This window comes from Synchiropus splendidus, chromosome 9 (assembly GCF_027744825.2).
Source record: "Synchiropus splendidus isolate RoL2022-P1 chromosome 9, RoL_Sspl_1.0, whole genome shotgun sequence".
Taxonomy (NCBI): Eukaryota; Metazoa; Chordata; class Actinopteri; order Syngnathiformes; family Callionymidae; genus Synchiropus; species Synchiropus splendidus.
Window position 1 is genome coordinate 6,376,847 of NC_071342.1, and position 27,703 is coordinate 6,404,549.

The 27,703-nt window shown below is 41.1% G+C and overlaps 5 protein-coding genes across 21 annotated transcripts; 3 read left to right on the forward strand and 2 right to left on the reverse strand.

Annotated features, from left to right (window-relative positions):
* The first annotated feature begins 450 nt into the window (after nt 1-450).
* LOC128764926 (tumor necrosis factor receptor superfamily member 6-like) lies at nt 451-3,965 on the forward strand. 2 transcript variants are annotated; one of them, XM_053875212.1, is made up of 9 exons: nt 451-618; nt 775-860; nt 1,309-1,443; nt 1,514-1,634; nt 1,699-1,769; nt 1,829-1,930; nt 2,144-2,196; nt 2,275-2,293; nt 3,156-3,965. In XM_053875212.1, the coding sequence occupies exons 1-9, from the start codon at nt 575-577 to the stop codon at nt 3,431-3,433; spliced, it is 909 nt and encodes a 302-aa protein (XP_053731187.1). In that variant the 5' UTR covers nt 451-574; the 3' UTR covers nt 3,434-3,965. The 2 variants fall into 2 exon arrangements, with proteins under 2 accessions (XP_053731187.1, XP_053731188.1); XM_053875213.1 differs by having other exon boundaries at nt 550-618; nt 775-904.
* Nucleotides 3,966-4,134: 169 nt separating this feature from the next.
* Nucleotides 4,135-11,184, forward strand: itprip (inositol 1,4,5-trisphosphate receptor interacting protein). Its single transcript, XM_053874948.1, has 2 exons — nt 4,135-4,250; nt 7,057-11,184. Exon 2 carries the CDS (start codon nt 7,113-7,115, stop codon nt 8,667-8,669), a length of 1,557 nt encoding a protein of 518 aa, XP_053730923.1. The 5' UTR covers nt 4,135-4,250; nt 7,057-7,112; the 3' UTR covers nt 8,670-11,184.
* On the reverse strand, nt 9,593-12,062 carry gsto2 (glutathione S-transferase omega 2). 2 transcript variants are annotated; one of them, XM_053874950.1, is made up of 6 exons: nt 11,896-12,062; nt 11,031-11,139; nt 10,723-10,945; nt 10,549-10,650; nt 10,005-10,102; nt 9,593-9,883 (listed from the first exon to the last, which is right to left on the reverse strand). In XM_053874950.1, exons 1-6 carry the CDS (start codon nt 11,921-11,923, stop codon nt 9,733-9,735), a joined length of 711 nt encoding a protein of 236 aa, XP_053730925.1. In that variant the 5' UTR covers nt 11,924-12,062; the 3' UTR covers nt 9,593-9,732. The 2 variants fall into 2 exon arrangements, with proteins under 2 accessions (XP_053730925.1, XP_053730924.1); XM_053874949.1 differs by having other exon boundaries at nt 10,005-10,111.
* On the forward strand, nt 11,729-26,510 carry cfap43 (cilia and flagella associated protein 43). 15 transcript variants are annotated; one of them, XM_053874947.1, is made up of 38 exons: nt 11,749-12,209; nt 12,278-12,531; nt 12,972-13,068; nt 13,151-13,318; nt 13,756-13,906; nt 13,984-14,128; nt 14,213-14,295; nt 14,553-14,684; nt 14,746-14,862; nt 14,941-15,018; nt 15,089-15,237; nt 15,588-15,691; nt 15,787-15,936; nt 16,816-16,961; nt 17,023-17,181; nt 17,263-17,393; nt 17,550-17,670; nt 18,337-18,426; nt 18,904-18,981; nt 19,263-19,388; nt 19,467-19,571; nt 19,650-19,766; nt 20,087-20,272; nt 20,814-21,020; nt 21,130-21,216; nt 21,319-21,399; nt 22,322-22,450; nt 22,529-22,648; nt 22,716-22,823; nt 22,972-23,058; nt 23,116-23,204; nt 23,270-23,474; nt 23,650-23,762; nt 24,216-24,375; nt 24,779-24,943; nt 25,852-25,932; nt 26,002-26,155; nt 26,338-26,510. In XM_053874947.1, the coding sequence occupies exons 1-38, from the start codon at nt 12,172-12,174 to the stop codon at nt 26,400-26,402; spliced, it is 4,776 nt and encodes a 1,591-aa protein (XP_053730922.1). In that variant the 5' UTR covers nt 11,749-12,171; the 3' UTR covers nt 26,403-26,510. The 15 variants fall into 15 exon arrangements, 14 of the variants coding, with proteins under 14 accessions (XP_053730909.1, XP_053730910.1, XP_053730915.1 ...); XM_053874937.1 differs by having other exon boundaries at nt 11,747-12,209; nt 19,263-19,571; XM_053874939.1 differs by having other exon boundaries at nt 11,748-12,209; nt 22,972-23,204.
* sfr1 (SWI5-dependent homologous recombination repair protein 1) lies at nt 23,862-27,463 on the reverse strand. The gene is made up of 3 exons (XM_053874951.1): nt 27,217-27,463; nt 26,839-27,147; nt 23,862-26,768 (listed from the first exon to the last, which is right to left on the reverse strand). The coding sequence occupies exons 1-3, from the start codon at nt 27,274-27,276 to the stop codon at nt 26,580-26,582; spliced, it is 558 nt and encodes a 185-aa protein (XP_053730926.1). The 5' UTR covers nt 27,277-27,463; the 3' UTR covers nt 23,862-26,579.
* Nucleotides 27,464-27,703: the final 240 nt, after the last annotated feature.

The following is a 27,703-nucleotide window of genomic DNA, read 5'->3' on the forward strand; positions in this document are numbered from 1 at the left end:
AACGGCGCCACCTGCAGGCTCTACTGTGCAGGAGCAGCGTGATACCATCGTACACGCATCAAATATACCCTTTGGTTGATTTGATGCGTGTACGATGGTACACGAATCAACCACCAATCAATTGGTGGTTGATTCGTATTAATGGATCTGTATTCAACAATCTTGTATATATATATATATATATATATATATATATATATATATATATATATTTTTTTTTTTTTTTTTTTTTGTCTAATAATTTCGTGCAAATGTGTATTTTTGTTCATTTGGTAGAAAAACACGTTACCTGTTATTTTATTTTGACCGTCCATAATTATTGAAGAAATATTCCGAACAAAAGTTTTGGACTTAAAAAATGATTTGGTTTTCAGAAGAATGCAAACATGTGATGTTTGTTTCATCATGTTTGTTTGAGCAAAACATCCCTCCCAGCCGGAAAAGATTGCACGCATGCGCAGAAGGCTGAGAAGTTGTCGGCGCTGTATGGTGAAACTCACTATGTAGACGACCTGTTTTGGAAAGCTCTCGAAAACAGAAGACGTCGAAGGCGTTTGAGTGGGAGAAATCGCAAATGTATTTGTCGGGTTTTGTTTTGTGCTGCCTCCTAACTGCATCGTAAGTGAACTTCAAACTTTGGTTTCACTTCTGAAATAAGCGAAACCTTCGGTCCTGTCGAAGTCACTTTGGTAAAACTGTGTGTCTGCGATACAGTGAGGAGTGGTCTATTGGTCGGTCGGTTGGTATTGATCTGAAGGCTTTTCCTTTCCTCAGGAGCAGTTTGGCTTCAGTTGATGGTCAAGAATGTTCGGATGGGTCTTACGAGATTGATGGCAAGACTTGTTGCCATTGTGCTGCAGGTGAGACGGAATGAGCGATGGAAGATTGTTGATGTGCAGAACAGGTAGAGAGATAAAGGTTTGATATACCACTCTCTCTCTCTCTCTCTTTATGTATCTATCTGTCTATCTATCTATCTATATATATCTATATATATATAGATATATATATATACAGTATCTTCTCCTGGTCTTCTGGGTTATTCCCAATGTGTTCCCATGGCATGTTGATGTGGGGGATTTGGGCTTCCTCTCTGAACACCGTTCTTTCTACGTGGTGCCTTCTAGCCACCTCCTGTTCTCTTGGTCGACACCTGAAACTACCACATGAACATACATCAACAGAGCTTTGCCTTTTGGCTAAGCTCAGTCTTCCCCTCTGCGGAGAAGACCTCAAGACACCTTAACTCAGGCGACGGATCTTTTGGATTCAAATCTAATGGTCGGTCCTCCTTGGTTGTGAATGTAGGTCAACGGCTGATATCTCACTGCACCAAAACCCCGACTGATGGCAAGTGTGAATTCTGTCCAAGGGGTCAATTCAACCCTCACCCGAATAACGATCCAAACTGCCGGCGCTGCACGTCCTGCTCCCACGACAACGGTATCAGAACTAAAGTCGCTATTGACCCTCGCTGTGTTTCTGTTCGTCATTCCTTGATTTATATTTTCAGACAACCTGGAGGTAGACATTTCCTGCACCATCGCTAGAGATGCCACGTGCCGCTGTAAGCAGGGTTACTTCTGCCGCACCCAAAAAGAAGAGACATGTTCGCTGTGTCACCCCTGCACCGAGTAGGTGGTCTAGTTTGCTGATAGTTACAGAACAAGTGGTGGTTTTATCTCCTCTCTTTTCAAGGTGTGGATCTGAGGGGATCAAACATCAGTGCTCTGGCAGTAATAACACAGTTTGCAATGATAAAACCGAAGGTATGGAAAGTCAGTTTTCTGGATGGTGTACTGGAAACATGACCTGTGATTTGTTTCAGTGGAAAGCAACACACCAGTGGTTATTGTGGCTGTACTAGTACCTTTGCTTTCTGTCGCTGTCGCTGTCGCTGTTGGCATCTGGTTCTGGATGAGAAGACAGGGTACGTTTTTTTGTGTTCTCATTATTACAGTGGAGCAGTGTTTGATTTGCAATAAAGGTGTGCTTGGAATTAAAGCTGTCTTCTTCTCCAACTTTATTCTAAATTCTAATCGGATGAGGCAGAACAGTGTTGTATTGAGTAGTTGCTGGTTGTTTGCTATCGTTGTTCTACATGTTCCATTTTTTTGTTCATATGGTGATTTTCTCTTTCAAGGAGGGCGTGTCCCCGGCTCACCTAAATCCCAAAGTGGCAGCCCCCATGAAATGGTACATTTTTTTGCATAGACAATTTGCTATAATGGTGCTGACAATGGTTAAAAAAATGTTCTCCTTTTGTTTTTGTAGGAGATGCAGCTGATGAGAGGTGAGTAATATTGAATCATTTTTTGGTTAATAATATTTTTTATTGATTTTTCACATACACATACATTTTTCACATACATACAAGTATAAATGAAAAATTCAATGACTGCGTCCACACCTTCCCTCTAAAGAACAGTTCGCTGCTTTCCTCATTTACACTGAAAGGTCATATAAAAATTAATAAATGAATATATTGGGAAAAAAAGTTGAAAAAGTTTTTGTTGATCGCGCTTCAGAGGTTGCCACACCTTGTGGAATTTCTCTGATTTGTGGTCATTGTCAACTTCTCAAGAGGAATATGGCAGAAAGAGCCACATGTCAATAGTAGTAATCTGTTGTGTAGATCATCGCAGCAGGATACACTTCTTAGCTAAAAACAAAAGTATGGTTGATAATGAATTGATGTCTGCGTCAAATAAAATTCCACAAGCATTGTTTGGTAAATAAAAAGCGGGTGTCATTGGAAAGTGCCTGACAACAATATCCTGTACAATTGTATAAATGTCTTTTCACAATCTTTGAACAAAACTACAGGACCAAAATGAAAGAGTGTATGTCTGTTATATGCTGTATTTACTATGTACTTTCTTCAAATGGTTTCACTGTCCATTTCTGTTTCATATGTGATGTATATGGCAGTGTGGTGGTAAGTGCTGCAGCATCTTGAAGGTAGACAGAAATGTTTGGTGGCCGACTTCCTGTCCAGGGTGTCCCCTACTTCTTGGGATAGACCCCACCCCCCCTTATTTGCGGGGGGCTTTGTCTCTGTCGGCTCTTCCTACGACCTTCCAGTCTCCTTAGTTCTGTTTGATAACAGAATGAATGACCTCAGCTGGTTCACAAACCTCTCTTCTCTCTTCCAGACAAAGACCTCAGAAAATACATCCCAGACCTTGTGGAGGTGCTGGGGTGGACTGACATGAAAGAAATAGCAATCAGGTCTGGTCTACCTCAAAGCTCAATCGACTTTTGTTTCGATAACCACAAAGGCAACGGTCGGGAGCAGACCCACGAGCTTCTGCAGGAGTGGTTGGAGAATATGGGCAGATCAGCTTCACAGAAATTGATCCAAACCCTGGAAAAGATGAACAAAAAGGCCAAAGTACAGAAAATTAAAGAGCTATTGTCAAGTCTGGATTAAATTTGAACTTTACGACAGTGAGATGGTTGCTGGCCGAACTTAAATAGATATAAAGCACACGTTTGTACATTTATATATCAAAATGATTCATGTTTTTTAAAAGTGGCTGCCTAGTATTGGGAATAATTCGTTTGCATGTTGATTTATTTATGTGATGCCTGAAGTGTTTTGAAAGAAAGCGTAGCGTTTTCTTCTTTGCTGGGTTTTACGCGTTTAATTCTAGTTTTTGTGGGAAGTGATATTCAGTTTTTTTGTTGCGACAGAAGATGAATGTTGTAGCTGAGCCAATCAATCAAACATACTATTTATCGTTGAGTGAAAGCATTGTAGTATGATTTATAAAAATATAGGCAGTTTTAAGTTCAGTGTATTGTTGACTCTTGTCCGGGGCGACTGTGTACAATGTTTCGTACACAATCTTTTGTCCCCAGCTGGTGAAATTTCCTCATCATTTTTCATCATCTTCGTCATTTTCTTGACAAATGTGTCTTGTTTTTTTAATTCTCCCTTCCTACATTGGAGAATAATAAAGATGGCTTGTAAAAATATGTTTTTATCTGTGTCTTTTATCCCAATCTGTCGATCCACCCCTGCGTCCTGCAGTTTGTTTCGAGTTACAAGGACCTGCATGTCAAGCAGGGCGAGGCGGGACGGCGAAGGGTCTGCATCAGTGGGCGGGGCTAAGAAGCAGGAAACGAGGACGGCAGTGACGCCTTACTTTTCCTTGATGTCCCCTCGAGTTTGGCGGACCAATGTTCGACCAGAGATCGACTACATGGCTTTTAGAACATGCTCAGGGCTGCAAATTCACAGCAAGGTATGTTTTCCGACTCGTTCTAAAGCGTCTCCTCCTTATAGTGTTGAGTTCCCGCGCGCGTCACGCAGATGAAGAAGATGCTCGCGTGTTGTCGACTCCATCTCGGTGACTTTTATGAAACTACTTGTGGAACTTTTACTGCTGGATAATGTGGCTTCGCCGCAAACATGCGTGCGAGTGCGGATTTATGTTTGTCGAGGAGCACTTTTCCACCAAAACTATTTTGTTGCCAGGGCAACTAAGATGGTGACACACGGCTGCATCATCTTACACCGCCGTGTGGTGGTTTGTTTTCCTCTTGCTGCAACACTTCTGCTTGTCGTGTAAATCGACAAATTCAAGTGTACATTTTGTCTTTGCTGTAAAGATTCATATACATAGATATTCACATCCACGTTACCTTACTTTGACGTTAATTCAGTGTATTCTTTTAATGTATCTGTATATTTCCAACTGAGGATTTTAGCTTTTTATTGACTTTTTTTTTATAATAATAATGATAATAAATAATAATAATAATGGTCTGCATTAAATACATTCGTTCTTTATAAACATTATTACTGTTAATTTTAGACTGAAAAATGTTCATTATTGATGATTGACATTCATTATTTATTATTTTGTGATTTTACATTTTTTGTGTATATTCAGTAATAGTGCTGTTTTTAGTGTTTGTATTGGTTTTCATTCTTCATATTATTAATTCTGTTTAACCCCTCCCTCTTCTTCATTTTAATATACTGTCCCTATAAACATCTTTGCGATCCATTCATCGATTTGAATCTGTATCAATAAATTAAGTAAAGTAAAAAAAAAAATAGAATTGTAACATTTCAGATTTTTGGTTTAAATTTGGTTAAAGAGTGAAGCAGATTTTATTTTATATTTATATTTATTTTTAAATGTTTTAGGTTGTCTAAAAATAGCAAGTCATTTACCGCACGGCCACCGGTCTTTTTTTAATGTTATATTTTCAGCTATGTGTTTGCCTGAGTCCAAAGCACGCTGGAGACAGTCCAGCTGAGTAACGCATGGGAAACTTTCCTGGCTCCTGCTGTAACACTGTGATCCTGACACGTGCAGTTTTGGTCATTTATTCCCCTGGAGACATTCTACACTCCACACCAGAGCTTTCCACTGCCACCACAGTCTTACGTGATTTCCTGTTACAGAGCTCATGTGAAATGACAGCCACCTCTGTTGGTAGCAATACTGGTATAAAAACTTTGTTTTCTTCATTGTCTCAAGCTATTACAATTTATTTTCCAACTGCAAGAAAAGTCAAAGCTAATTCGTGGGTGTTTGCTTCCTTCCTGACATGTTGCAGAGCCCGATACAGAGCGCGTGCGTCACTGAGCCAAGCACCAAATATAGACGAATACCCTGCTTCCTCTGATGGGTGGAGTAGTAAGAACAAGAGGTTACATACATGCTATATTTCCATAGTAACTGGAGGTTTGTGTTTCAGCCTTCACTGAGCTCTCGTGTTGTACATAAAGCGATGTTCTGTGGTTTCTCGACACACCTATGTACACACCAGTATCCACATCGGCAGCAGAAGTGAAAGTTAGCTTGGGTTTCAAGTTTATTGTTCTCAAGGTGCTGCCATGGTTCTGTGAAAGGAAGACGCCTTGTTTTCCCTCCCAAGTGACAGAGGAAATATAACTCAATTTGTTGTTTGTGTTATCCTTTTAAACAAAGACAGCTTGTGTTTCTTGTTAGATAAAGAAAGTGCTGATGGAGCTGATAAACCTGCTTTTATGGGCTAGGGTGAGGAGGGTTTTCAGTTTAGTGCCTGCTAGATCTCAATGTGGCTTTTTGTCGATGAAATGCTCCTGTTTCCAATCTCATGATCATTCCAAAAGGTTAAGACCTACACTTCGACTGTGGTCACTGGAAGGGTTTGCAGCCTTGTGTGAAAGAGTCAGGATGAGTCTCAACAGCTCAAAGTCCAAGGCTCTTGTTTCAGTCGTGATGCTGTAACGTCCTACCCAGTTTGGAAACAATATCCCCCCCTTAACCGTATCTACAGTCCCACCCACAGGTTTGGCCTATTCAGAGGAGCCTGGCGATCCAGGAGAGGGCGCTCCTCTTCCACATTAAGAGAGGCCTAGTGGCTCTGGCATCGTTCTAGATGCCTCCCAGATGAGCTGTAACAACTAGGAGGAGATCATTGGGTCCCATCCTAGTTGATTGACCGATCAGGCAAAATCACCCACAGTTTGGCTGAGAGCAGCTTGTCTTAAATACTGTGATCATATGTAGCATATACCAGTGGCCAAGTATGGGACTAAATTGAATGCAGTCTTTCAGTCATATGGGCTCACACATTTATAACAGCAAACGAAATGGTTGTGGTCTTGACTACAACACTAGACTGTCTGTACAGCAGTAGACAGCAATAAAAAAAAAATATTTTGAAGGTTTAGGCCTTTATCTCGAGGTACCCCCCTCCTCCACTGTGGTGCCCATGGGCACGTGCCCATTCAGTCTATGGTTATCAGGCCCTGGTGGCAGGCAGCTTGTGGCTGATAAGAAGTGGCAGTGTTGGACAATGTCTCCACTCTGTCACAAAGGAGTGACAGAGCCTTTTTTCCTTAAAGAGACAACTTTTTTTGTTGTCTTGAACAGTTCAATCAGTTTTAGAAATATATTCCCTTTTTTTTAAAAAAAAAGGATGAATTGGAATTCACTCACTGCAACCCTGTGATCACTCGGATTACAAATTTTAATTGTTAGGAAAAACAGTAGTGTTCCTAATGTCAGAGTTTTTGATGACACCTCTATGTTTGTTTTTCTTTGGCAGGTTCTGCTCTGTCATGCTTATCAAAGTTCCTGAGTGTAAAGACCTGAAATCCTACGATGCAGGGGGCCATTGCTCGGGTGGGCATGGTCATGGTTGCCGCCATACTGAACCACCCGCTTCTCTTTCCGAATGAGAACACCACACTCCCGGACCAGGATGAGGAGCTGATCTCTCGCATGCAGGAGTACGAGGAGCGGCTGGAGCGTGAGCATGCCAGATTGGAGTTGGAATTTTCTTTGATAGAATCCAAACAAGAGGAGGTTACTGAAGACTACAGTTGGTACCTGTGGAGCGCCTTGTCTTTCTTCATGTTTTTCATAATTGAAATGCTCCGGGTGCAGGTTGGAGACGCTGAAATCAGAGCGACTGAGGATGAGGACTTGTTTACAGTTTGTGGAAGTGGCGGCGCTGACACCGTGGTGCTGGATAAGAATGACCTGAGCACCTTCTGCGACAAATGCTCGTACAGCTCGGCCCAGAGAGCTCGGGAGTTTGTGGAAGGGTTTGCAGATGATCTGCTGGAGTCTCTGAGGAGTGTGTGTGACAGAGACACAGACATGGAGGTCGGGGATTTTGTGGGCGTTGGGAGCGTATTCGAGTCGTGGACTGTGTCCAAGTCGCAGACTTTTGACCTCATTGTGCCTTTCTGGCCTCCGGATCGCTTTTGCTTTCAGTTCAGTCTGTGGTGCGATCGTTCCCGGGACATTCCTCCCGACCTTCCTGCCTGCGGCGTCATAGAGGTGACCAGTGAAGAGGACTGCCTGTGTGGCACTGCCAACATGGGAGATGACATGCTTTGTCTTCTGCACAAGGAGAGAACGTGCAGCCCCTTGGTGGACCCCAGTCCTGAGAAACTGCTCTGCTCCAAGAACTCTGTGCGCTTGTCCAAAGACCAGGCCATGAAGTGGTTCCAGATCTCTGTAACCAAAGCGTGGGGCCAGATCTCGCACAAATACGATTTTGAGGTTTCCTTTCGGAACCTGGACGCAGCCGGTGCTTTAAAGATCCGGTTCCCGTCAGGGAAGGTGATCCTGATGAACGTCATTCCTGCTGTGCAGTTGGACGATACCTGCGCCTACTTCGTCTGCCATTTTCCCTCAGAATGTCACACGGTGCCAGACCCTTACTGGCCCATCTCCTTCGCCGTCTACGAGCGGAATTTGCTGAAGCATTTTGCGAAACATCTGCCCCAACATTCCTGCCACCTGCACTGTCTGCAGATTGTTACATTCCTGCATAGGAAACAAACAGGACTGACGGGTGAATGCGCTTTGACCAACTACCACTGGAAAACTGCAGTCATGCACCTTTTGCTGGGTCATCAGCCATCAAAGTGGGGCCTTAAGAATACAGAACGACAGCTGCGCGACGTTCTCTCCTTTATGTGGTGGAGTCTTCACGAGAAAAGACTAAATCATGTCCTGATTGGGAATCCGAAAGTGCCAGAGGAGCTCCAGGTTCCTGATGTGGTTCAAAAAGCAGAGCCAGTAAATCTGTTCCGGTCTCTGGTGCTGCATGGTGACCTCCATGCTGCGGCACTGAGGCACTTCCAGGAGATGGTGAGGAACTCGGCTGTGCTCCTTCAAGAGTACGCTCCTCTGTACTCTGGTTGAATTTCTTCCTTGAGCAAAACGCCACTTCCGTTCTGACTAGCTCAGAACGCTCGGCTGGTGGAGAAACAAAATGACTGAATGACTTCCTCATGTCAAGTTCTGAACTGTTAAAAATCTAAATCTAAATGTATTTATCCATTCGAAAATATAAGGCCATTCAAATTCATTTTTGAAGTTCAGATGCACCACCATGACAAAGTTGAGCACATCATAAGTCATAAGTCATTTAAGTTCCAGTTTAGAAGTTAGTTTAAATAGAACTGTTTGTATTAAGTAAAGACTATAGGGTCAACGTCTTTCAACTGTTTCACCAGCAGATTAAAAAAATGAATTGGTGGTTGCTAAAGGTGTCAAGGGTGTTTACAAAAAAAGTTGGATCATATTACATCAGGGGTCACCACGGTGCCCACCTTGTTTCAGAATTGTGTAGCAAACCGATGGTAGCCTTTCGGGTCACACAGTGCCCTCGGATTACACCTCACAGTTGCAAAAAGGTTGGTGATTCCTGCATTACATCAACGATCTATGTCTGTTGTTTAAGAAAAAAACTATTTCAAGTGTTACTTATATTTTTTTCTACAAATTTAGTGTATACTACCTTGTTTATTTTGCTTACATTCCCTTTTTTTTAGAATCATCTCTGAAGAGTGTTTCACATGCTGCTACAGATATGGCAGCTACACTTGTCTATGTAAAATCTCCTTAAAGTTTCATACAAGATGGAAAGCTCACGGGTTAAGATTTTTAAATGTTTTATTTTTATATTTATGATTCTTACAGTATTTTTTGGTTAGAAAATACATAACAACCAATGCACTGATTTCTACATGCATCCAATGGCATCCTTGCATAATTCCCTTTATTTAAAAATATTTGTATTTGTATCTTAAAAGTGTATGGAAGAAATGAAGGACAGAATCAGGTTATAGATATTCATGTTTTATTCTTAAAAGTGCCGCGTTTTGACAGTGAACCACAAGTTCACATTCCAATTTCCTTAACTGTTTGTTCTATTTCCTTGTGTATATATAAAAAAATCCCAACCATTTCAGTGAAAATGTCTCTAAAGGCCATAGTCGTAGTTAGCATTTCCACTGAGCCAGCTGTTGACAAACCCCTCCAGGTAGTCGTCGGGGTGCATGACTTCTTTGACAGCAGGGTCTTTCTTCATGCACTCAATCCACTTCCTTAGCCCAGGAGTGTCCTCCAGGTATCTGGCACGACAAAGGGACTCAATCACACTGCTCAGCAAATGTGTTCCCTGCAGTGTGTTGTTCAGCTGTATGGATTATTTCCCACCACAGTGGACGATTAATAAAGACGTTGGTGACTCACGGTGTCAGTCCGAAGGCCTTTTCTCTCTCCAGCCACGGCCATATCAGGTAATCGATCATGCCGATGGTGTCTCCGGCAAAGAAGTCAGTCTTCTTTACCTGTAAGATCTGATGATCAAGCAATAGTCATTTCATGCAGTGTTAGCTTTGATAAGCTAAAACCTTTTCATACTTCCCTATTGCTGTACGACAAATCTACATTGCATAAAAAGCATTTTCTCTCGCCCATAGGACGTCAAATTCAAGTCAAAGCTTACAGAGGAAAATGACCGTTTGAGATCTTATGTTCTTAAATCAATATAACACGCCATAAGCCCACAACATCTGCTGTAGTTCCCAATAAAGTTAATAATTACCAGCCTCATAAAAAGTTGCCTAATGATCATGAGATTAATATTTAGCTCAGAAGTTTCACTCCAGACCAAGTTTTAAAGTGGAGCTAGTTTTCATCACACACTGCCCTGAATGGCTCAGGTACTCTTTTCCTCCGAGTCATGAATGTGTCGACGAAAGATGTGGGCCTAGCACCACTTGAAAAAACCAACCTCCTCAAGCTCCTTCAACTTGTTCTTGACTTGCTCCTGCGTTTCACTGATGTTCTCGCCCTTTTTTCTGCCCGTAGCGGTCTTGTAGAAGAGCGTGACAATCTGTTTTAAACAGTGAAATATCAGTTACACCTTTCCAAATGAGAATTTGAGTGAAGCAAAACCTTGATGTACCTCAGAGTAACGTTCCAGCAGCATCTTCTGCTTCGCTTTGCCCAGAGGACAGGAGGGAAGCAGCTTCTTGCCTTCGTACTGCTCATCCAGGAACTCACAGGTAACAGTGGATTCACATATGATGTCACCAGTGCACGTCTCCAGAACTGGGACCTTTCCCTGAGGATTCTTCTTCATAAACCAGTCGGGTTTATCGCTCAGGTTGATGTTGACGACCTCATGGCTGCATTAAAGAGATCAGAACAATGAGTGGACAACATTCAATAAACTCAGCGCCAGGAGATGTGACAACAACAATGCTACCGTACTTGATTCCCTTAGCTTTCAGCACCAGCCTGGTTCTTTCAGCATATGGACAGAACCTCATGCTGTAGACTCGGATGAGGCCTTCGGGAACTGGACCTGGTTCAAGACTCCCTAAAACAACAATGAAATAGTTTTTAAGCAGCGTCATATGAATGTATCAGTGATTCAAAGACAGTCAAAGAATTTAATAATGAAAACCACCACACCCATTAATATGATATTAAATATATGTCTTTAAATCTTCCTCATTTATGTGATTTATTTATCAGATAAAATGCTTATTTTTGTCCGAAAAAAACCCCCAAACAGATCGAAATTGAACTGAAATTAAATTCAGCTTAATTAAAGTAAGTTGACATTTGCAACTTTTATTGGTGCAATTGTTGACATTTTCTAATTATTTAAGGCAAGCATTCATTCTTCAGTGTAAACCCCCACTTTTCGTCGTCATCGCAATGTGGACTACCTGCTCTGCGATACCAACAATATATAAGCTAAACACGACGATTCAAATAAATTACACTTCAATGATAACACGGCTGCCACAGAAGGCCAAATCAATTGATTTACAAAAAAATAATAAGTGCGACAGAAATCCTATTTGATCAGAAATGTAAGTTCCGTATACAATATAAAGAATGAAAAGAAGAATAAAAGACGATCTCGCGCGAGCTCAGACAACCTCGTGGCTTCCGGTTTCACAGCTGCAGCGAGGCAGGTCAGGTAAAGGTTAAACGTTACTCACAAGCTCAGCCTAATAATGCACAACTGCCTCACAAAAACAAGTGTAAAACGAATGTTAAGCTCTCCCAATTCGTGATAACCACAAATACCGCCACGTTTATCTTGAGAAAGAAAGTGCTTTACCGTTGCGCAGGCACTTTTCTGACGCCATCTCCGGATTGAAGTCTGCCACCAGTAGCTTAAAAAAGGAACAGTCGAAGTGACTTTTCAAACCCCTTTTAGCTGTTCTTAAATATCTTTTTCACTTCCGGATTCAACGTTCGCTTCAAGACGACCAATGCAATTCCAACAGGCGGAGTCTGAAGAGTTTGTCGTAACCAAGGAGACGTAGCTCCCGCCTCCATTGCTTCTTCCCGACTGCATTTACGGACAAAAACATCCCCTAATGTAAATGTTCTAATGAAAACAATGGGGAAAACGAGAGGTTTAGAATTAAGGTATGACCCTTTCTTGATACTGACACCTATTTTAGGAACGTGTTTATATTCTTTCTAACCATTTCCAGGTGGATTCAGGGCTCTACGAATCAAAACATTGAGTTTGTGGGTGAAAAAACTGTATGTTACTTGTGTGGAAGTCACATTTGCTTCCTGAATTTGGAGACCAAGGATCAGAGGGTGTTGGAGAGTCCTGGCCGAGGTGCTGGTGCTTTGACTGCGAGTGGCATCAGTGGCATCTTCGCTTTTTCTGAGCGAAAACTTGAACCCACCGTATTCATCTACTCATTCCCAGATCTGAAACTGAAACAGCAACTGAAAGGTAAGACTTTGTTTATGACCAGCGAAAAAAATGCCATCAGATAAAGTTTTATTTGTTTCTCTTTCTCCAATTTTCCAATAACATGTACAAATCACAAGAAACACATTTAACTTTATTACACAGAAGGATCAGTTTTTATTAAACTTTCTTATTAGTGCTTTCTTACTTAATATATTTACAGCAAAAAATCGTATTCATCCATATTGAACTATTGTTATTATAGTTGAAGTTGGAAATTTTAAAGACAATAATTCATGAAAAAAAAATAGAATTGAAAAAAAAAAAGAAAAATGGACAGTGACAGTGAATGTTTGGCTTTTAGTGTAATATTTCTTATCCTTTGAGGTTTTGCAGTTTTTCTTTCAGATCTAAGTGAGTGTTTTCTGTATTATTATTATTATTATTATTATTTTATCTATTAAACCACTTGTTCTTCCGAGGTGGTGCCTTGTTGGACTACACATTGTTGGCTCTAAGTGATGGGGGACCTTATTTGGCTGGATGCTCCTCCGTGCCTGCCTTTACCATCACTATATGGTAAGAAGCTGCATGTATTAATACTAAATAGCCATTTCTATCATCTCACGTCGTCTAAACTCATCATGACTTTGCATTTCAGGAACTGGGAAAGTGCTGAGTCACTGTGCAGCCTCGTGCAACGTGGGTGCGACGTTGTGTCGCTGGCATTCAACCCTTTGAACTGGCTTCAGTTTTCTGTTCTGGGGACGTCGTTTATCACCGTCTGGAATATTGAAAAGAGTGTGAGCACTCACGTTCTCAAACCGAGGTAAAACAAACAGAAAAAACAAAAGCATTTATTGTTGTTCAAGATCATCCACCCATATCTCAAATATATAAAAGAGAAACCAACATTTCCACCGACGCTAGAAAGGACATCCTGCTAAACCAAACATTTATATTAGAACTGCATGAGCTGTTGATAGATAAAGCAGCAGGCGAAACAATGCACAAACAATACTTTAAAAGGTCAGCGAGACAGATTTAGTTTTGCCAGCAGGAGGTTGTGACATCTAAAATGATGTGTTCCATGTAAATGATGTGTGTGTGCTATTTGGATACATTTTCCTGCTGTCAAACTTCATATTGGTCATGCAAACTCCTTCAGAAAATGACATACGATATCCTCATAGGTTAATAAAAAAACAATTAAATCAGGATTTACGGTAGCAATTGCATGAGTTTACATTTCATTTGTCATTACAGTGTTATACAACTTCCTGCAGCTGATGGATCTTTTGTTGAACAAGCGCTTCCTCCCTTGCTCAATGCCAACATGGAATTTACCTATTACGGTCCAGAAATGCCTCCATCGTCCGTCTCAGGGGTTAGTGGAGACGACCTAGAGAGTGTCTGGGTATATTTGAAAACAATATCTTCCGCCATTTTTGTTGGACGCCGTCAGCAAATCTGCCTGTGCGCGCGCTTCCCCAGGCTGACCTTTGCTCCAAACCCAGTCTAACTCCTGTCGCCATCTGCTGGACAACCTCGTCCGAGCTCTACGTGGGCTGCCAGGAAGGCTTCCTGCTGCTCCTTGATGCCGAAACCCACGCTGTGTCAGTCGTCTTTGACCCCACTGGTAAGTTGACATTTGAAAACTATAGGAGTAAATTTTAGGTGGGGACAAATTTGTCTAATTATTTTCTCCATTATTATCATTTAGCTCCAGCTGCAAATCCTGAACTGAAGCAGCGCAGTTTTCAAGGCTTATCTCTTGATCGGAACGGTTTAATTGCTGTGAAAAAGGTATGTTTATACGCCCAGTAAATGTGTCTCATTGTGACTGAACTTAACCTACATTACCCAGAAGAAAGTTACCAGCTAACAGGAGAAGTGACAAGGAAGGATGATCAATGTAGGTGGAGGAGGCTGCTTTGCTGTGGCAGCCCCACCACAGTACAGATTATTTATACTCTGGATTGAGGCTTTTCTTTTGGTACATAAATTTATATCATTCTTAAGGCTTATTAATTGATTTGTGCTAAACCAAATGTGTCTTCCAGGACAGGACTGTGCACCGTCTGATCATCAAAGGGACTCAGGTTACTATCGCACAAACATGGCGATTTGAGACCCCCATCTGTGCTGCGATGTTCTCCCCAGATTACGAAACACTGCTATTCACTTCTAGCACGGTGAGAAAATATTCGTCATCATAAGTCAGATGATCATAAAACTGATTTCCATTTTCCACAGGGACAAATATACAGACCCAGCACTGGCCAATCGGAGGGGATTGTAAAAGTGCTGGATGTTCTCAGCGGAAACTTTTTGGCAGCCACTTTTTGCCAGTCCAGTGAGAATATTTGTGTGGTAAAACTTGTTTTATCTGCTGCCATTTCTAAGTAGGACCAGCCTTTCTCTGCCTCTGAAAGTTATTTCTCATTATAGTCAGTGAGGGAGGGGGGACAACTGCAGCTGTGGTCTGCAGATGGAATGTGCCTCGGTTCTCTGCCACTTCATGTTCAGGTCCTTATCGATGATCTCTGCTCAAAGCTGCATTACCTAACCAAGCATGTTGAAACTCTCCATGTGTCAGGCGACAAGCTTGGCCTGCTGTCCGAGTGCAGCGTACGCAGCCCTGGGAACTGCTTCAGGACAGCTCCTGTTCATTGATCTGACCGAGCCTCGACAGCCACGTTTGGTTCATCACATTCGTCTGTATCACTCTGCAGTGCAGCACATAGTGCAAGTATTCTTCACCTGTACCGTTCAGTTTCACCCCTGCTTTACTTTCCTCATCACATTTACTTCACTGATGCTGCTGGTTCTCGTGTTTTATAAATGTATAAGATTTATCAATCTGTATGAATTGCTTTGTCTTTAAATGTGTGCTCTTTGCTGGCAGGGCTAGAGTAGATATGATGGAATATGTGATGACAGAGATGAGGCCTTCCTTTAGACGTTCTAAGATCAGCTGCCCGTATGACTTGGAAACAGCATATAAATTGCACTTTTGTTGCCTCCAACGTGATAGAAAGTGACAGTTTTCATGCTCTTAGTTGGTTATAAAGTTTGTTTCCCTCCCCTCTTTGCAGCTTTGATCAAACAGGTCACTTCCTGTTGACTGCGGCCACAGACCCAAACATCTACGTGCTCAATGCAAGAGCATCGCTGTCATTTTCCGTTGTCGGTTACACAGGTGAAGTAGAGAAATTGAAAGCACACAATTGAAATTTCCTGAAACTAAAAGGCCACAGAAATCATGCTCTTAATCGCACAACTGTGCTGTTCCAGTTGTCGCAGGACCGGTTCTGTCCTTGTCTGCCCGCTACATTGCTGAGAGCCGGCTGGTCCAAGTTCTCACTCTGTGCCCTGGACATGAAAGACCAACTCTCGAGGGCTGCCTTCTTTCCCTTTTTACACTGTCTGCCGAAAACCTTGCAGGTAACATGAAGCTAAAACACAAGAGCTGGTAGTTTGTGTCACACAATACACAGTTTTGACTTATTCAACGGCGCAAATGAGCATTGAAATGTGTGTGTGTGATGATGATATGTGGGAACATTTGGCTGGACCCCACAAAGTTAAGCCTCAATTTGATGATGAAGACTTCAAAATAACTGGGTCATTCTAACTGGGATTAAGTTTGGTTCAGAGTTCTAGTTAAGTTTAGCCATTTGTTTTGGATGGTTAGGTTTAGGGTGAAAGGCTGGAGAAAGGGTTATGGCAATGAGAGGCAATGGCAATGAAAACCGAAGACGGTTGTGCCGATAGTGGTAGTGAAAGAAAGTGCATGGTCAGCCTTATTTAATGCTATTATTAACTAGTGACTACAGGGTTGTTACTCACTGTGAGCTCCTATTGAAATGGTTTTAACTGCAACAAAAGAAGCAGAAGAAAACTTGTAAAGCCTGAAGGGTTTGCTGTCGCTCAAGCTGTCATTGTTGCAAGTCAAGCATGGCCATAAGGGATGAAGTTGGGTAGCTAAAAAACATGTCTTTACATTTAAAAAAAACACCTGCTATGATAGAAATATGAATAAGAAATCAATGATGAGCTATAAAATGTCATTCAGATTTATAAGCAAAGAAGCAAAATAAAATATCCCCTGAGAATTCAGGGGGGAAAATGCTCGATGCTTAATGCTGTATTATGTTACGTTCATTTTCAGTGATGATGTCGATATCATTGAATGTGTTTTTGCTATTTTCTAGTACACAAATCCAAATATACATTGTGTATTTCAATTGCAGATGATATGATCCATGACTGCTGTCCTTCACCTATGTAAACACTTACGCTCCTCTCTCTCTGATGGCACAGAGCGTCACGGTCGTCTGTCAGACGAAGGCCTGAACATGTTGACCTACGAAGTGCCTCATCCTGTTAGCTCCTGCGTCCTTGGACTCCACTCTGTTTTTGCTTACTGTCACCGCAGGAAAACCCTTCAGCTTTTTCAGCTTCCGCAGGTTTGTTGTTTGGCTTGCATTTCGCTAGAATAAAGATAATGTTTTGGATTTACTGTCTCAGGATGCAGAAGCCAGGCATGAGACGGTTGAGCTGAAACAAACAAAGGAAGTGAAAGGTCACCCTCTGGGCCCAGCCACACTCGTACTTTCTCCAGACCAGAGGTGGTTGGCTTCACTGGGCAGAGATGGCTCGCTGCAAATCAGAGATACTTCCTCAATGGTCCGCTGATTTTAAACATGACTCTGATTCTAAAAAGGTTTGGTTTTCATCCCCTTGGTTTTGCTTCATTTCCCGTCACAGGATCATCACGTGGAGAAACAGAGCCACTCCTCTGGTGTCGGAGGAGTTCAAAGTGTCTCTTTTTCTCCGGACAGTCACTCGCTCCTCACTGCTGGCTTTGAAGATGGTTGTCTGGTCTGCTCCCAGTTCAGGTAGTCTATAGTCATGGCCAGGAGAGGGAGCTCTTACTTTTACAGTCGGTACTTTCCTCCTGTGAAAAGAGAAGGAACTACTTCAACTTCATGCCTTCATCCATCGCTCCTTGTGTGATATGAATCTCTTTCTGTTTGCCCTGATGCAATGATTAGATTTGAAGATGCAGATAGTAACACCGCCACTGACTTGAATGAGATGTTGAGCTCAGAAAACTCTGTGCTCCGTGGCCTGCCTGAGTGGGAGTCACCTGATGAGTTTGTAGACAGAAATAAGGTGAGTGTCATTATATTTTCACGCTCACCCAAAGCCTTATGAAATACACAGCAGACAGTGGTCTTTTTGTGTGATGAGTCAGCCTCACATATTTCACATTTGGAATGATAACAGTTGCGTGTTTGTCATATGTGACTTTGGAAAATAGTTTTGTTTATTTGGAGGATTTATTTTGATCACTCATCTGACCAGCTTTAGCTTGCTTTAGACCGACAGACTTGATTATTTCAATTACTAGGTGCGTTTTTGAGTTTGATGCCCTTGTGCAAAAGATTCCGGACCACTTCTCTGTTCCAAAGATAGTAATGTCACCATGGAAGCTATTATTTGCTGTTGTTACTTGATCTTTGAGGAAATGGGGAATGAGAATCTTGTTTCAAAGTATGTTGTTGACTGATGTTGTTTTCCTTATTTTGTTTTTGTGGTATAAAAATAAAATATGCTTTTTGAAAATGTAAAACGCTCAGGGAAAGAATAAGGCTATTTTCACACTGCATTATTATTATAAAATGTGATGTGTTTGACAGCTTCTAACTCGAATGTGTCGATGCGCTGATTCACTTCTAAACACAGTGATGAAGCAGCAACCTTGTTTCATCATAACTAATAAAGTCACACATGTGCCTGGTGTTTTCTCCGATGACATTTCCTTTCAACTAATTCCAGATGGATGGGGAAGAAGTGAATGTAACGAAACATGAAGACAGTTGTGACTCACCGTCTCGCCTCACCTGGCTGGAAATAAAGCACAACAGGGTCAGTAAATTCTACAAGAGGGTTGGACAAATAGATTTTGAAAATGAGATCACATAAGCTATTCGTTGTTTATGTCTGAAATGTTTTGGAGTATTTGGAGGAAAATGTGGAAATGAAACATTAGACATTAAACATAGTGAATGTTTATAAGAAAATAATTATTAACTAGAAAAAAAAGTAATTAAAAATAAATATGTGTCAGCTGAATTGTATTTACATTAAAAAAAATCTATTTCACTCATGTATCATAACAAAATAACTTAATTTTATGTTGACAATGAAGGTAGAAAGCTGCTCAACTTTGCTGTGACTTTTAAATGATGAAGCTGGTGTTTATACTCGGTACTAAGTGATAAGTAACTCAACTGTTGATATTGGAACTCACTTCTGCAACAGCTTGAACGATTCTTACATTGTTTGTTATTCCACACGAATTTCATGGAGCAAAAAACTATTAACTCTCATTGTTGACCAAAGATTTTGCAGGAAGATGATGAGCAATATTCTGTGAAAAAGGAAAACCTCAGAAAAAGACTCCAAGAGCTGCGTGATGCTGTAAGTGGTATGAATTTTCTTAACCATTTTTTTTAATCCTTCCCAGATACCACAAACTTCCAGAGCAGAAAAAGTGACACGAATAACGTTTAAAGAAACCAGCATCCCCATTTAAATATATGTTTTATAAATGCGGATGACTCATGTAATTACAGTCCATGCACATGCAGGACTCCACTGACATTTTTCAGCTAAAATAAGAAATTGGGATTATAGACGGTTTATTTTGAGCTCATTGGAGATTTGTAAAATCATATTGATGGTGTCCCCTGCTCTCGCAGGTCCAAGATATGGTCAGTGAAAATGAGAATGCTTCGCAAATGGAACAAATGGATCTCCAGCAGTTCAACCTGGATGTCGATGGGCAACGGAGACTGGATGCCATGGTGGCAGAAGAAGTCATGCAGGTCCTTCTCACCTGTTTAAAGTATGAAATGAATATTGTCCGTTTCAGATTATTCAAAAGCATATTTTATGAAATGCAGGTAAAGAGTGAGATTGAGCAGAAAATTCAGGAGAAGGATGCTCTTTGTGCCAAACTGAAGAAAGAACTCTGGGATTCGATGATGGTGAAAGGTCGAGCTGTCAGGGTAAAGTGGTTTCAAAGAGTATTTTGACAGATTTTTTTTTTTTTTACTGATTGCTGAATTACTGATCAAATTTTGCAGGCATTTCACTCTGATCACGAGGTGAAGAACTTTGCTCTGACAGAGCGGACAACGAAACAGTTGGAGGATCTTCGTCGAGTTGAACATATGAGGATGCTAGAAAAGGCAGCTATTAAGGTAATCACCATCCGAGTTGATCCTAGCTTTATTCAGTCATACCAAACACTCAAATGATGTTGAAGTTAATTCATTGATATTTTTATTATTATGGTCATTTAAGACGATAAAAGCCTTTAAATATTTTTTGTTATGACACATACATCGTCGTCAAAGGTTGACTTGTATTGACGTGTATATTCTTGAACTGCCATGCACAACAGTGTAACACAGTGTTGCTCGGCCTTAAAAGGTTGTGTAACACCAAGAGTCTTTGGAGGGAATCATTCACTGACATGAAAAATAAATGTTGTATTCAACCTTTTATTTGTCTTCTTCAGCAGCAGAACAGTGGCCAGGAGAGGCTTCACGACCCGACCAGTGGAAGTGAGGTCAAACAAGGGGAAGGAAGAGAAGTGCTCACGAGTAGTTACTCTGCCCAGCTGGGATGCTCACACCCAGACCTGTATGATCAGTTGACCCTGCAAACCACTGATCAGAGGATCAACCAGATCATTCTGCTGCAGGTGGGATCTTTATCAACTAAGGAAATCAGAGGTGTCCAGTCATTTGCACGTTCGACTTGAACCACATTTTGATATTTGATTCCAGAGTGATCAAATTTAAGTCGAATTTGTGCACATAAGTGTATACATCGCTGTGAATTTGCTCGAGGGATGAGTGAACTCGATGCTGCACAATAGAAGACACTGAACATTTTTTTAACTGCGAGTTTAGGTTTCATTTCTGTCTCATTTAGTCTCCTTCATCATGGATGTTTTGGTTGTGACTTCACATCGTGTAATGTGATGCACCTGGAAAAATCTTCCCCGCTAAAGAAGGTTTGTTCCTGGTTAATCTGTGAAATTTGCATCAACTGATAATATTTTTCTTTTATGAATTCATCGATTCTTGTTTCTGGTGTTTATGGGAAATAAGATGTTGCATTGACCCTTGTCTGTCACTTAAAGGGCACAACAACAGGACAAAGTTTCTCCTAGCTCGCCATAAAAACACTGCCCTGAAGAAACTAATCTTTTCCCTTTCAACTCGCTCTTTTGTTCGCAGGACGTTATCCACAGAGTCAAGACGGCTTTCAACAATGAATTTGATGCCGTGCACAGACAGAAGGTGCAGGAGATCAGCCACGTGAGAGACAGGAACCGGCAAATTAGGGAGATCATGGCGGAACTGGAACTGAAAGAGGACCTCTGGGAGCCTGAAATGACTGTCAGCGAGATGCCGGAGAGACTTTTTAGTGTAGACAACCACGAGGTAACAACCTTAAATAACGCAGACAAAACTGATCATTGATCATTACTGTATGTGTTACAAAAGTTCCGAGGGCTCTTGCACTGACGTTGGATTTTTTGTTACTCACTAGATAGAAACAGAGAAGTTCCTCACCCCTGAGCAAAGACAGGAAGAAGAGCGGAAGAGGCAGGAGGAGCAGAAACGTTTGAACGCAGAGGTTTACAGATAATTACTAGTTTTTTCCCCCATCTCCAAACAAAGTTATATCCTGTGGATACTGTGAGCAAGTCCATGTTACAATGTCTTTTTTTTTTTGCAGCGTGATGAGTCCAGAGATAGGGCGCTGGAAGACATGATGGCCGGAGTTCTAGAAGTCAAAACTCAGGGCTTCCTGAAACTGGTGAGTCACTATATATATATATATATATATATATATATATATATATATATATATATATATATATATATATATATATATATATATATGGTGCTATTTGATAGTTTTGTTCCCTGTTTCGTGTTGTACATTTATTTATTTGGGTCTTTTTTATAATAAAGAATCAATAAGTAGACCTTAAAATGAAATCTATTTTTATTAGATTTTCTTTGCATTTTCTGAAGTTTAATTCAACATGAATGCATCAATTTGATAAAAAAACTGAAATTAATAAAAGAATGTCAAATCCATTCATTTTAATTTAATATGGAATGTATTCCTGATTCTAATTTTAAGACATGAATGATTTTACAAGAATCTGGAAAATCTTTCATAAAAAGTTGGTTGAAAGTTGTTCAAATGTCATGTCAGTACATTTTTATTTCAATATAGAAAATTATGAAATTAGGAGGAAACACAATCCATGAATATAAGATCATATTTACACAATAATGTCTTTTTAATGAAGTTTATTCTAAGTAGCAGAAAGTTTTGTTCCATTATTAAAAAAAAAAAAAATTTTTAGAAAATATATATTTTTAATTTTAATATTCTTCATCAATACAAAAATATTGAAAAATAAGACTAAACTTTGGATAAAATTGAGTTGTAAATCATGAACTAACTATTGTGCATTATTTGCGAAATAATTGCCGAATAGTTGCTTCATTGGTAAATGAGGGTAGAAAACACTCACAACTGGTACAACTCTTCTACATGTATTACATTAAGTGTTGTTCTCCCACTGCAGACAGAGTGAGTGAATCAATTCCTCTACTTCCCTTCAATTTCTTTCCAAGGCGAAATTCTTTCACTCTTCATGCGTCAATTAAATTGGCCTGACTGTTGTGACGGCTCCATAGTTTCTTTTGAATTTACTCCACAGGAAATACCTCCGCCTGAGTTTGTTTTGACCAAACCTGACATCCACTGGACCGACGAGGAGAAAAAGCTGCATCAAGAGTTTGAAAAGAAAAGCAAAGTTCTGTGTGAGGAGAAGGAGAAGTACAGAAAGGTAGAGGAGCATACAGAAATGCTCACCTGTGCTCTCTTGAGAATTTGGATGGAATTAGAAAGACTTGTGTCGTTCCAGTCTCTTGAGACGGAGATGAAAAAACTTCAGGCGTCCACGGCTGAATTCACAGAGAAGTTTGATGGGAGCGTGAGAAGGTTGTTTGAAATGAAAATTCGAAGTCAGATGGCTGTTTATCAGGTGAGATGATCAAATATATCTCTATAGCAGATGAGACATCTTTACATTGATGTTTTTAACTTGGCAGGAGGAGCTGAAAATAATATGTCTCAAGCACTCGATCCATCTGGATGAAGCGATGAGAAACCGTGAAGTGGAGCTCACGCTGAAACTTGAACAAACCCTGGCACTCAAGGTTGAAAACAGCACTTGTCTGATGATCCACTGCATGTTTTCCTTTACCTTAAATAAGATGCCTCAAACAAGAATCGACCTGCTCAGCATCTGTGATGCCTCTCGGTGCTATCAATCCTCTTTAAATGTCAGATGCGCATCTCTTGCAGGAACAATTGGGAAATGAGCTGATGAAGCAAGAACAAGAGGTGGCATTGTTTCGGGAGTCGTATGAAAGCGTCCTGGCGGAGGACAGGGTTGGTACCAAGTTAGAAAATCATCTGTTATCAATCTTTACCTATCTTTCTTTCAAGATCCTCGACAAAGATTTTAGGAAAGAGTTTCTGGATTTGCCGAGAGTTGTCGTGGATCATCTCTATAAACTCTTCAAAAGGAGGCCCAGGTCGGTCACCAGCCGATCATTAAAGCCCCTCGGTGATACTGACCATGCGTTATCTGGCTCCGCAGGGTTCAGAAATTAAGGACTGAAAACAGCTCCAAACCTTTTAAAGAGCAAACTCCGTGTGCGTCTCAAGGTCCGGATGCTTTTGACAAAATGCTGAAGGCAATGGAGGAGCTGGACGCGAAAGAAAATATGCCCGAGGGCTTGAACCCGTCAGTGTGGGAGAGATTTTGTCACGTGCGCAGAGCGAAAGCAGCCAGTGAGCAGAAGGTAACTTGAGGACAAAGACAGTTCAATACTGGAAATTCCAAGGAAAAGGCTTCATTAGCCAGTGAAACCGCAGCAGACACAGAAGCCTTTTAGTCCAACTAGCTACTGTGTCTCAGTGAAACCAAGTCACTCACGTTTTGTTTCACTTTGAATTTTGAATTATATATCTTGGCAGGTCAGAGTAAATGCTCTCACTATGGCTGAGATGCAGGCATTCCTGCAAAGGAGGAATGAAGAAAATATGGCAGCTGAGCAACAAATCCAAACTCTTAACCGTGAACTTGAAAGGTAACGGTGCTTCCTGTTGTTTTGGTTTTCAATTTTCACTCATTTCCCAGTAAAATGTCAGCATTAACATCAGAAAATAGGGAAAGTATGTGGAGAAAAATCACGGTATCCAGTGTTCAAGTCAATGAAGGCAAAGAGATAAAAGGGAACATTACTTTGAACAACACATACTCATTTTAAACAGTCGAGAATGTTCGGTGTAGAATAATAATGTATTGTCATCAGATCTAAACTAAATTAATGAAAGAATTAAGTCAAGTTTTGAACAGTTATGTGGAAGCTATAAAGATTTTAAGTTGCAAAAAAGTCCAATAAACACTGTAATGGTTAACTTTTGAAACACGACCCTGTTTTGTCACTAAAGTAATAAGAACCATTTTATTACATTTTACATATTACAAAGTATCAGTATTGTTTGGATGCGATTAATCTAAAATGTATTTTTTCTTCAAGTTCACTAAAGACGAGAAACATGCTCCAGATGGACACCATGGTGCAGGCCTTACTGAAACAGGGCCAGGTGGAGGTCCCCATCACAGATCTGGCCCCGGACTACAGTGGCGCTGTGCTTCTCCACCGGAGTGTTGTGGAGGACCTCAACAGAACCATCCAGGTCGGCTCCCATCACTGCATATCATGCAAACTCAAGCTTCACCACTGTCCTGTAAACAAATGTTACTTTGAGGAGTCTTTGAACTCTGTGACAACATTTTAAAATTGCGACTGTGGAGGTCAGCTGTCAAGCCAAAAGAAAGATGGGACGGAAACAGAGCCCTGATGTGATGGAAAAACTTCACCAGTAACCAAAAAATTGTCAAATGAATCATAGATATTTAGGATCAAATGGACTTATATCGTTTTTCTCTGACCTCATGGGGCCTGCATAAATGCAGTCCAAGGGCCGAATGTGGCCCCCGGGCAGCACTTTGCCCAGGTGTGCTTTACATAGTTTATCTCTCATCCAACATTGTGTTCAGTGGTCTGAGTCAAGTGTACCTGTGTTACTGCATGAACAGGCACTAGGTGAACAAAAAATTGCCACCATGGAGGAAACTAAAGAACTGCGTAAAGGCCTGATCCAAATGGAGTGGGAAAACAAGAAGCGGAGAATGCAGATAGAAGATCTGAAGATCAAGGCCAGGGATATCCAGATGTTGCGCCTCACTGAGGATCAGAAAGAGGTGAATCGGTGGTCGTCACTTGTAACCCATTTCTTGTCGCAGTTGTGTGGCCCAGTCTCACCTTTGCATGCACAGACCTGACATCTGTTTTCGTGTTAGTGTAGAGCTTACCCACATTTCAAGGTCATAAGTTGCAGGTATTTCAGTTTGGCTGCTTCTGGTGTTTTGCAGGCAGATAATTGAAGCCAGAGTTGAACTCAAAACCTGATGTTATCATAACTGCACCCGCATTTAAGTTAAAGTTCAAAACTTTTGTCGACAACTTTGACTCTGATTTTCATTTGTCATTTCTCCTGTTAAATAATACAATGCAGTTCCAAATCCAAAATAGCTGTCTTCATCTTCAGAACTTCTGCAACACTCTGAACTGCCGTTTTGGATTTTTTTGCATGGAGTTCAAGCGTGGTTGAACACAGTTTCCAGGTATTGTTCAGACTCCTCCTGGCAGAGGAAAATACATGGGCAGATCCAGTCTGAGGATCAAGTCCTTAAGATATTAACTGGTGCTTTTGGTTAAAGTCACATTAGAATTTCTGTACAGGAGGTCAACATTTCATGAAAGTAAAATTCACATCATGCCAACAATAAAATACTGAACTGATGTTCAAACCGCCTGCTTGTGATAAGAGGTATGTTTGATCCCACACTGAACTGGTAGAAACTCACGTGCACGTTCACATCTTTCTGGGGCACAGATGTTTCTTGAGCAAATGATATGCTATAATTCACACGTGGAATTTGTGTGAGTGGGTTTTTTACACTTGCACTGTTATTCTGTCAGGAGGATACTCGGGCACTCGGCAATCAAAAGAAAAACATATCAACAGGGGAAAAAAAGACTGTCACAGCACATGGCATGTATGAACCAGCTAAAATCTTCCAATGATCTTCTTCCCTTCTGTCTCCAGTATCTCAACAAAATCGACCGTGACAGTCGAGTGTCCAAGCAAGTGTCCACGCTGAAGAAGACCATAGAGTTCCACAAGAAGGTGATCAAACAAGAATCCAAGTTCACCTCAGAAGCTTTACTTCATGGTGTTGTTTTGCTTACTTTTCAGGCTCATTTTAAAGCCATCGAGAAGCACAGGTTGAAAATCAAGCAGCTCAAGTCTCAAGCAGGAAAGAAAGCTGAGGAGAACGCAGAGCTGGATCAGCAGATACAAGGCATGGAGGTGACAGTGTCGGAGCTGAGGCACATCTGGGAAGCTACAGGTAATAAAACATTTCAAAAGTCACAGTGAAGTTTCAAAATCTGTCGGCTGTATGGATCAAATTAATTCTTTTTTTTTTAGTGTTTCAAAGTTTTGCTTTTGTTTTCTACTTCTTTCCCACCTATGCTATCTGTTACTAACTAGGTCTAATCTGACAGTTTCCCTCATTGCATATTTTTCCAGCCTTTTTGGAAGCTCATTCTACTAAAAGACCAGCGATCAAGGCAACTGGCAAAGGGAATATGTGAAATTCAGACGGTGGAATTGCATCTCACTTGAATAACAAATATTTATTGATAATATTCTTTAACTGTAAATTCAACATGAAACTTGAAGTATCAATAAAACTGACAAACATAAAACGATGTGTTTGGATTTTCTTTTTTCCCCTGTAAACCCTGAAGCAAGGGGAAGCGGGGGGCAAGCTACGAGGTAAAGTCCTCCAGTGCTCTGTCAAAGTGCAGAATGTTGTCGTCCAAACCGAAGAGGTCTATGAGGTCAGCCAGCCCTGGCTTCTGTCCACTGACCGGGATGTACGACTGCAGCTCCAGCAGGGCAGCCTGTGCACATCTCCGCCACTTGTCGATTAAGGTTTGGAGCTGTGTTAAGTCATTCTACAGAGAAAGAAGAAGGGGGTTTTAGCTTTAAAACGTTTCACTTCGTCAGCATTTTCACTTCAAATACCTTTGATCTGTACATTTTAACCATCTTGAGTCTGCGCAGAGTCTCCGTCTTTTCCCGGACCTCCCGGCGGAGCTGCTCTCGCTGTTGAGTAAAATGTTTGGAGTCTCCTCCAACCAACTGGTCATTGCTTGACTGTGCTACATTGCTATTTGCATCAACAATCGAGGGGATGAGTGAAGACTTCTGGCCAGTCTCCTGTGAGACGTGTTGCCCGTCTTCTTCATCAACACAAAGACGCTTGGCGATAGAGGAGGGCGCGTTGAAAGAACGTCTGGTTCTCTTCAGTCTCTCTTTTAATGAGGCACTCAGCTGCAAAACATTGGACGCATGTTCAACAAGTATGTCATAAACATCAATTCATGTGAGGCAAACAGTTACCTGGTCTTTGGGTTCACATGGTGAGGCAGACTTGAGTTTGGAGTTCGGCGTAACCTCCATTATTGACTTCACTAAGCTTGACGTTTAAAGCTACGGCGATGAAATGCACCACTACTAAACACACACACGTATTGTCACGTTACGGTCTTAGAAAGCTGTACGGTTTCACAGTATATAAGACATTTTATCAAGAAAACGTATCGTGCCTGAGACCGCTCTGTTTTTCCGCATTTGCTGACTCAAGAACCCCTCCACCATCTGTGATTGGTCGAATTGCAGTGACGTTGAAACAGTAGAGCATCATGGGAGTTGCTGTTTTTACAACCACAATCCGTTAAAACTCAGAACAAGTTGTTTTTAATGAGTAATTGTTTCTCATGCTATATTCAGTTTGCGACGCCTGTCCGCAATGTGTTTATGATTTAGTGATATTTATGAATAAGAATAAAATGAACCTAATGAAATCATGTTTTAAAAATAATCCCAG

Bases quoted from the DNA above. Each gene is read 5' to 3' on its own strand.
- LOC128764926 (XM_053875212.1), top strand. From the start codon at position 575: ATGTATTTGTCGGGTTTTGTTTTGTGCTGCCTCCTAACTGCATC. The intron at 1,770-1,828 runs GTATGGAAAGTC...GATTTGTTTCAG, and splicing joins TTGCAATGATAAAACCGAAG to TGGAAAGCAACACACCAGTG. The intron at 1,931-2,143 runs GTACGTTTTTTT...TTCTCTTTCAAG, and splicing joins GTTCTGGATGAGAAGACAGG to GAGGGCGTGTCCCCGGCTCA.
- itprip (XM_053874948.1), top strand. From the start codon at position 7,113: ATGCAGGGGGCCATTGCTCGGGTGGGCATGGTCATGGTTGCCGCCATA.
- gsto2 (XM_053874949.1), bottom strand. From the start codon at position 11,923: ATGGCGTCAGAAAAGTGCCTGCGCAACG. The intron at 10,946-11,030 runs GTACGGTAGCAT...TCTTTAATGCAG, and splicing joins CTGAAAGCTAAGGGAATCAA to CCATGAGGTCGTCAACATCA. The intron at 10,112-10,548 runs GTTGGTTTTTTC...CTTGATCATCAG, and splicing joins AGTTGAAGGAGCTTGAGGAG to ATCTTACAGGTAAAGAAGAC.
- cfap43 (XM_053874933.1), top strand. From the start codon at position 12,172: ATGAAAACAATGGGGAAAACGAGAGGTTTAGAATTAAG. The intron at 13,069-13,150 runs GTAAGAAGCTGC...TTTGCATTTCAG, and splicing joins GCCTTTACCATCACTATATG to GAACTGGGAAAGTGCTGAGT. The intron at 15,019-15,088 runs GTCCTTATCGAT...TCCATGTGTCAG, and splicing joins CTCTGCCACTTCATGTTCAG to GCGACAAGCTTGGCCTGCTG.
- sfr1 (XM_053874951.1), bottom strand. From the start codon at position 27,276: ATGGAGGTTACGCCGAACTCCAAACTCAAGTCTGCCTCACCATGTGAA. The intron at 27,148-27,216 runs GTAACTGTTTGC...AATGTTTTGCAG, and splicing joins CATGTGAACCCAAAGACCAG to CTGAGTGCCTCATTAAAAGA. The intron at 26,769-26,838 runs GTATTTGAAGTG...CTTTCTCTGTAG, and splicing joins TTAAAATGTACAGATCAAAG to AATGACTTAACACAGCTCCA.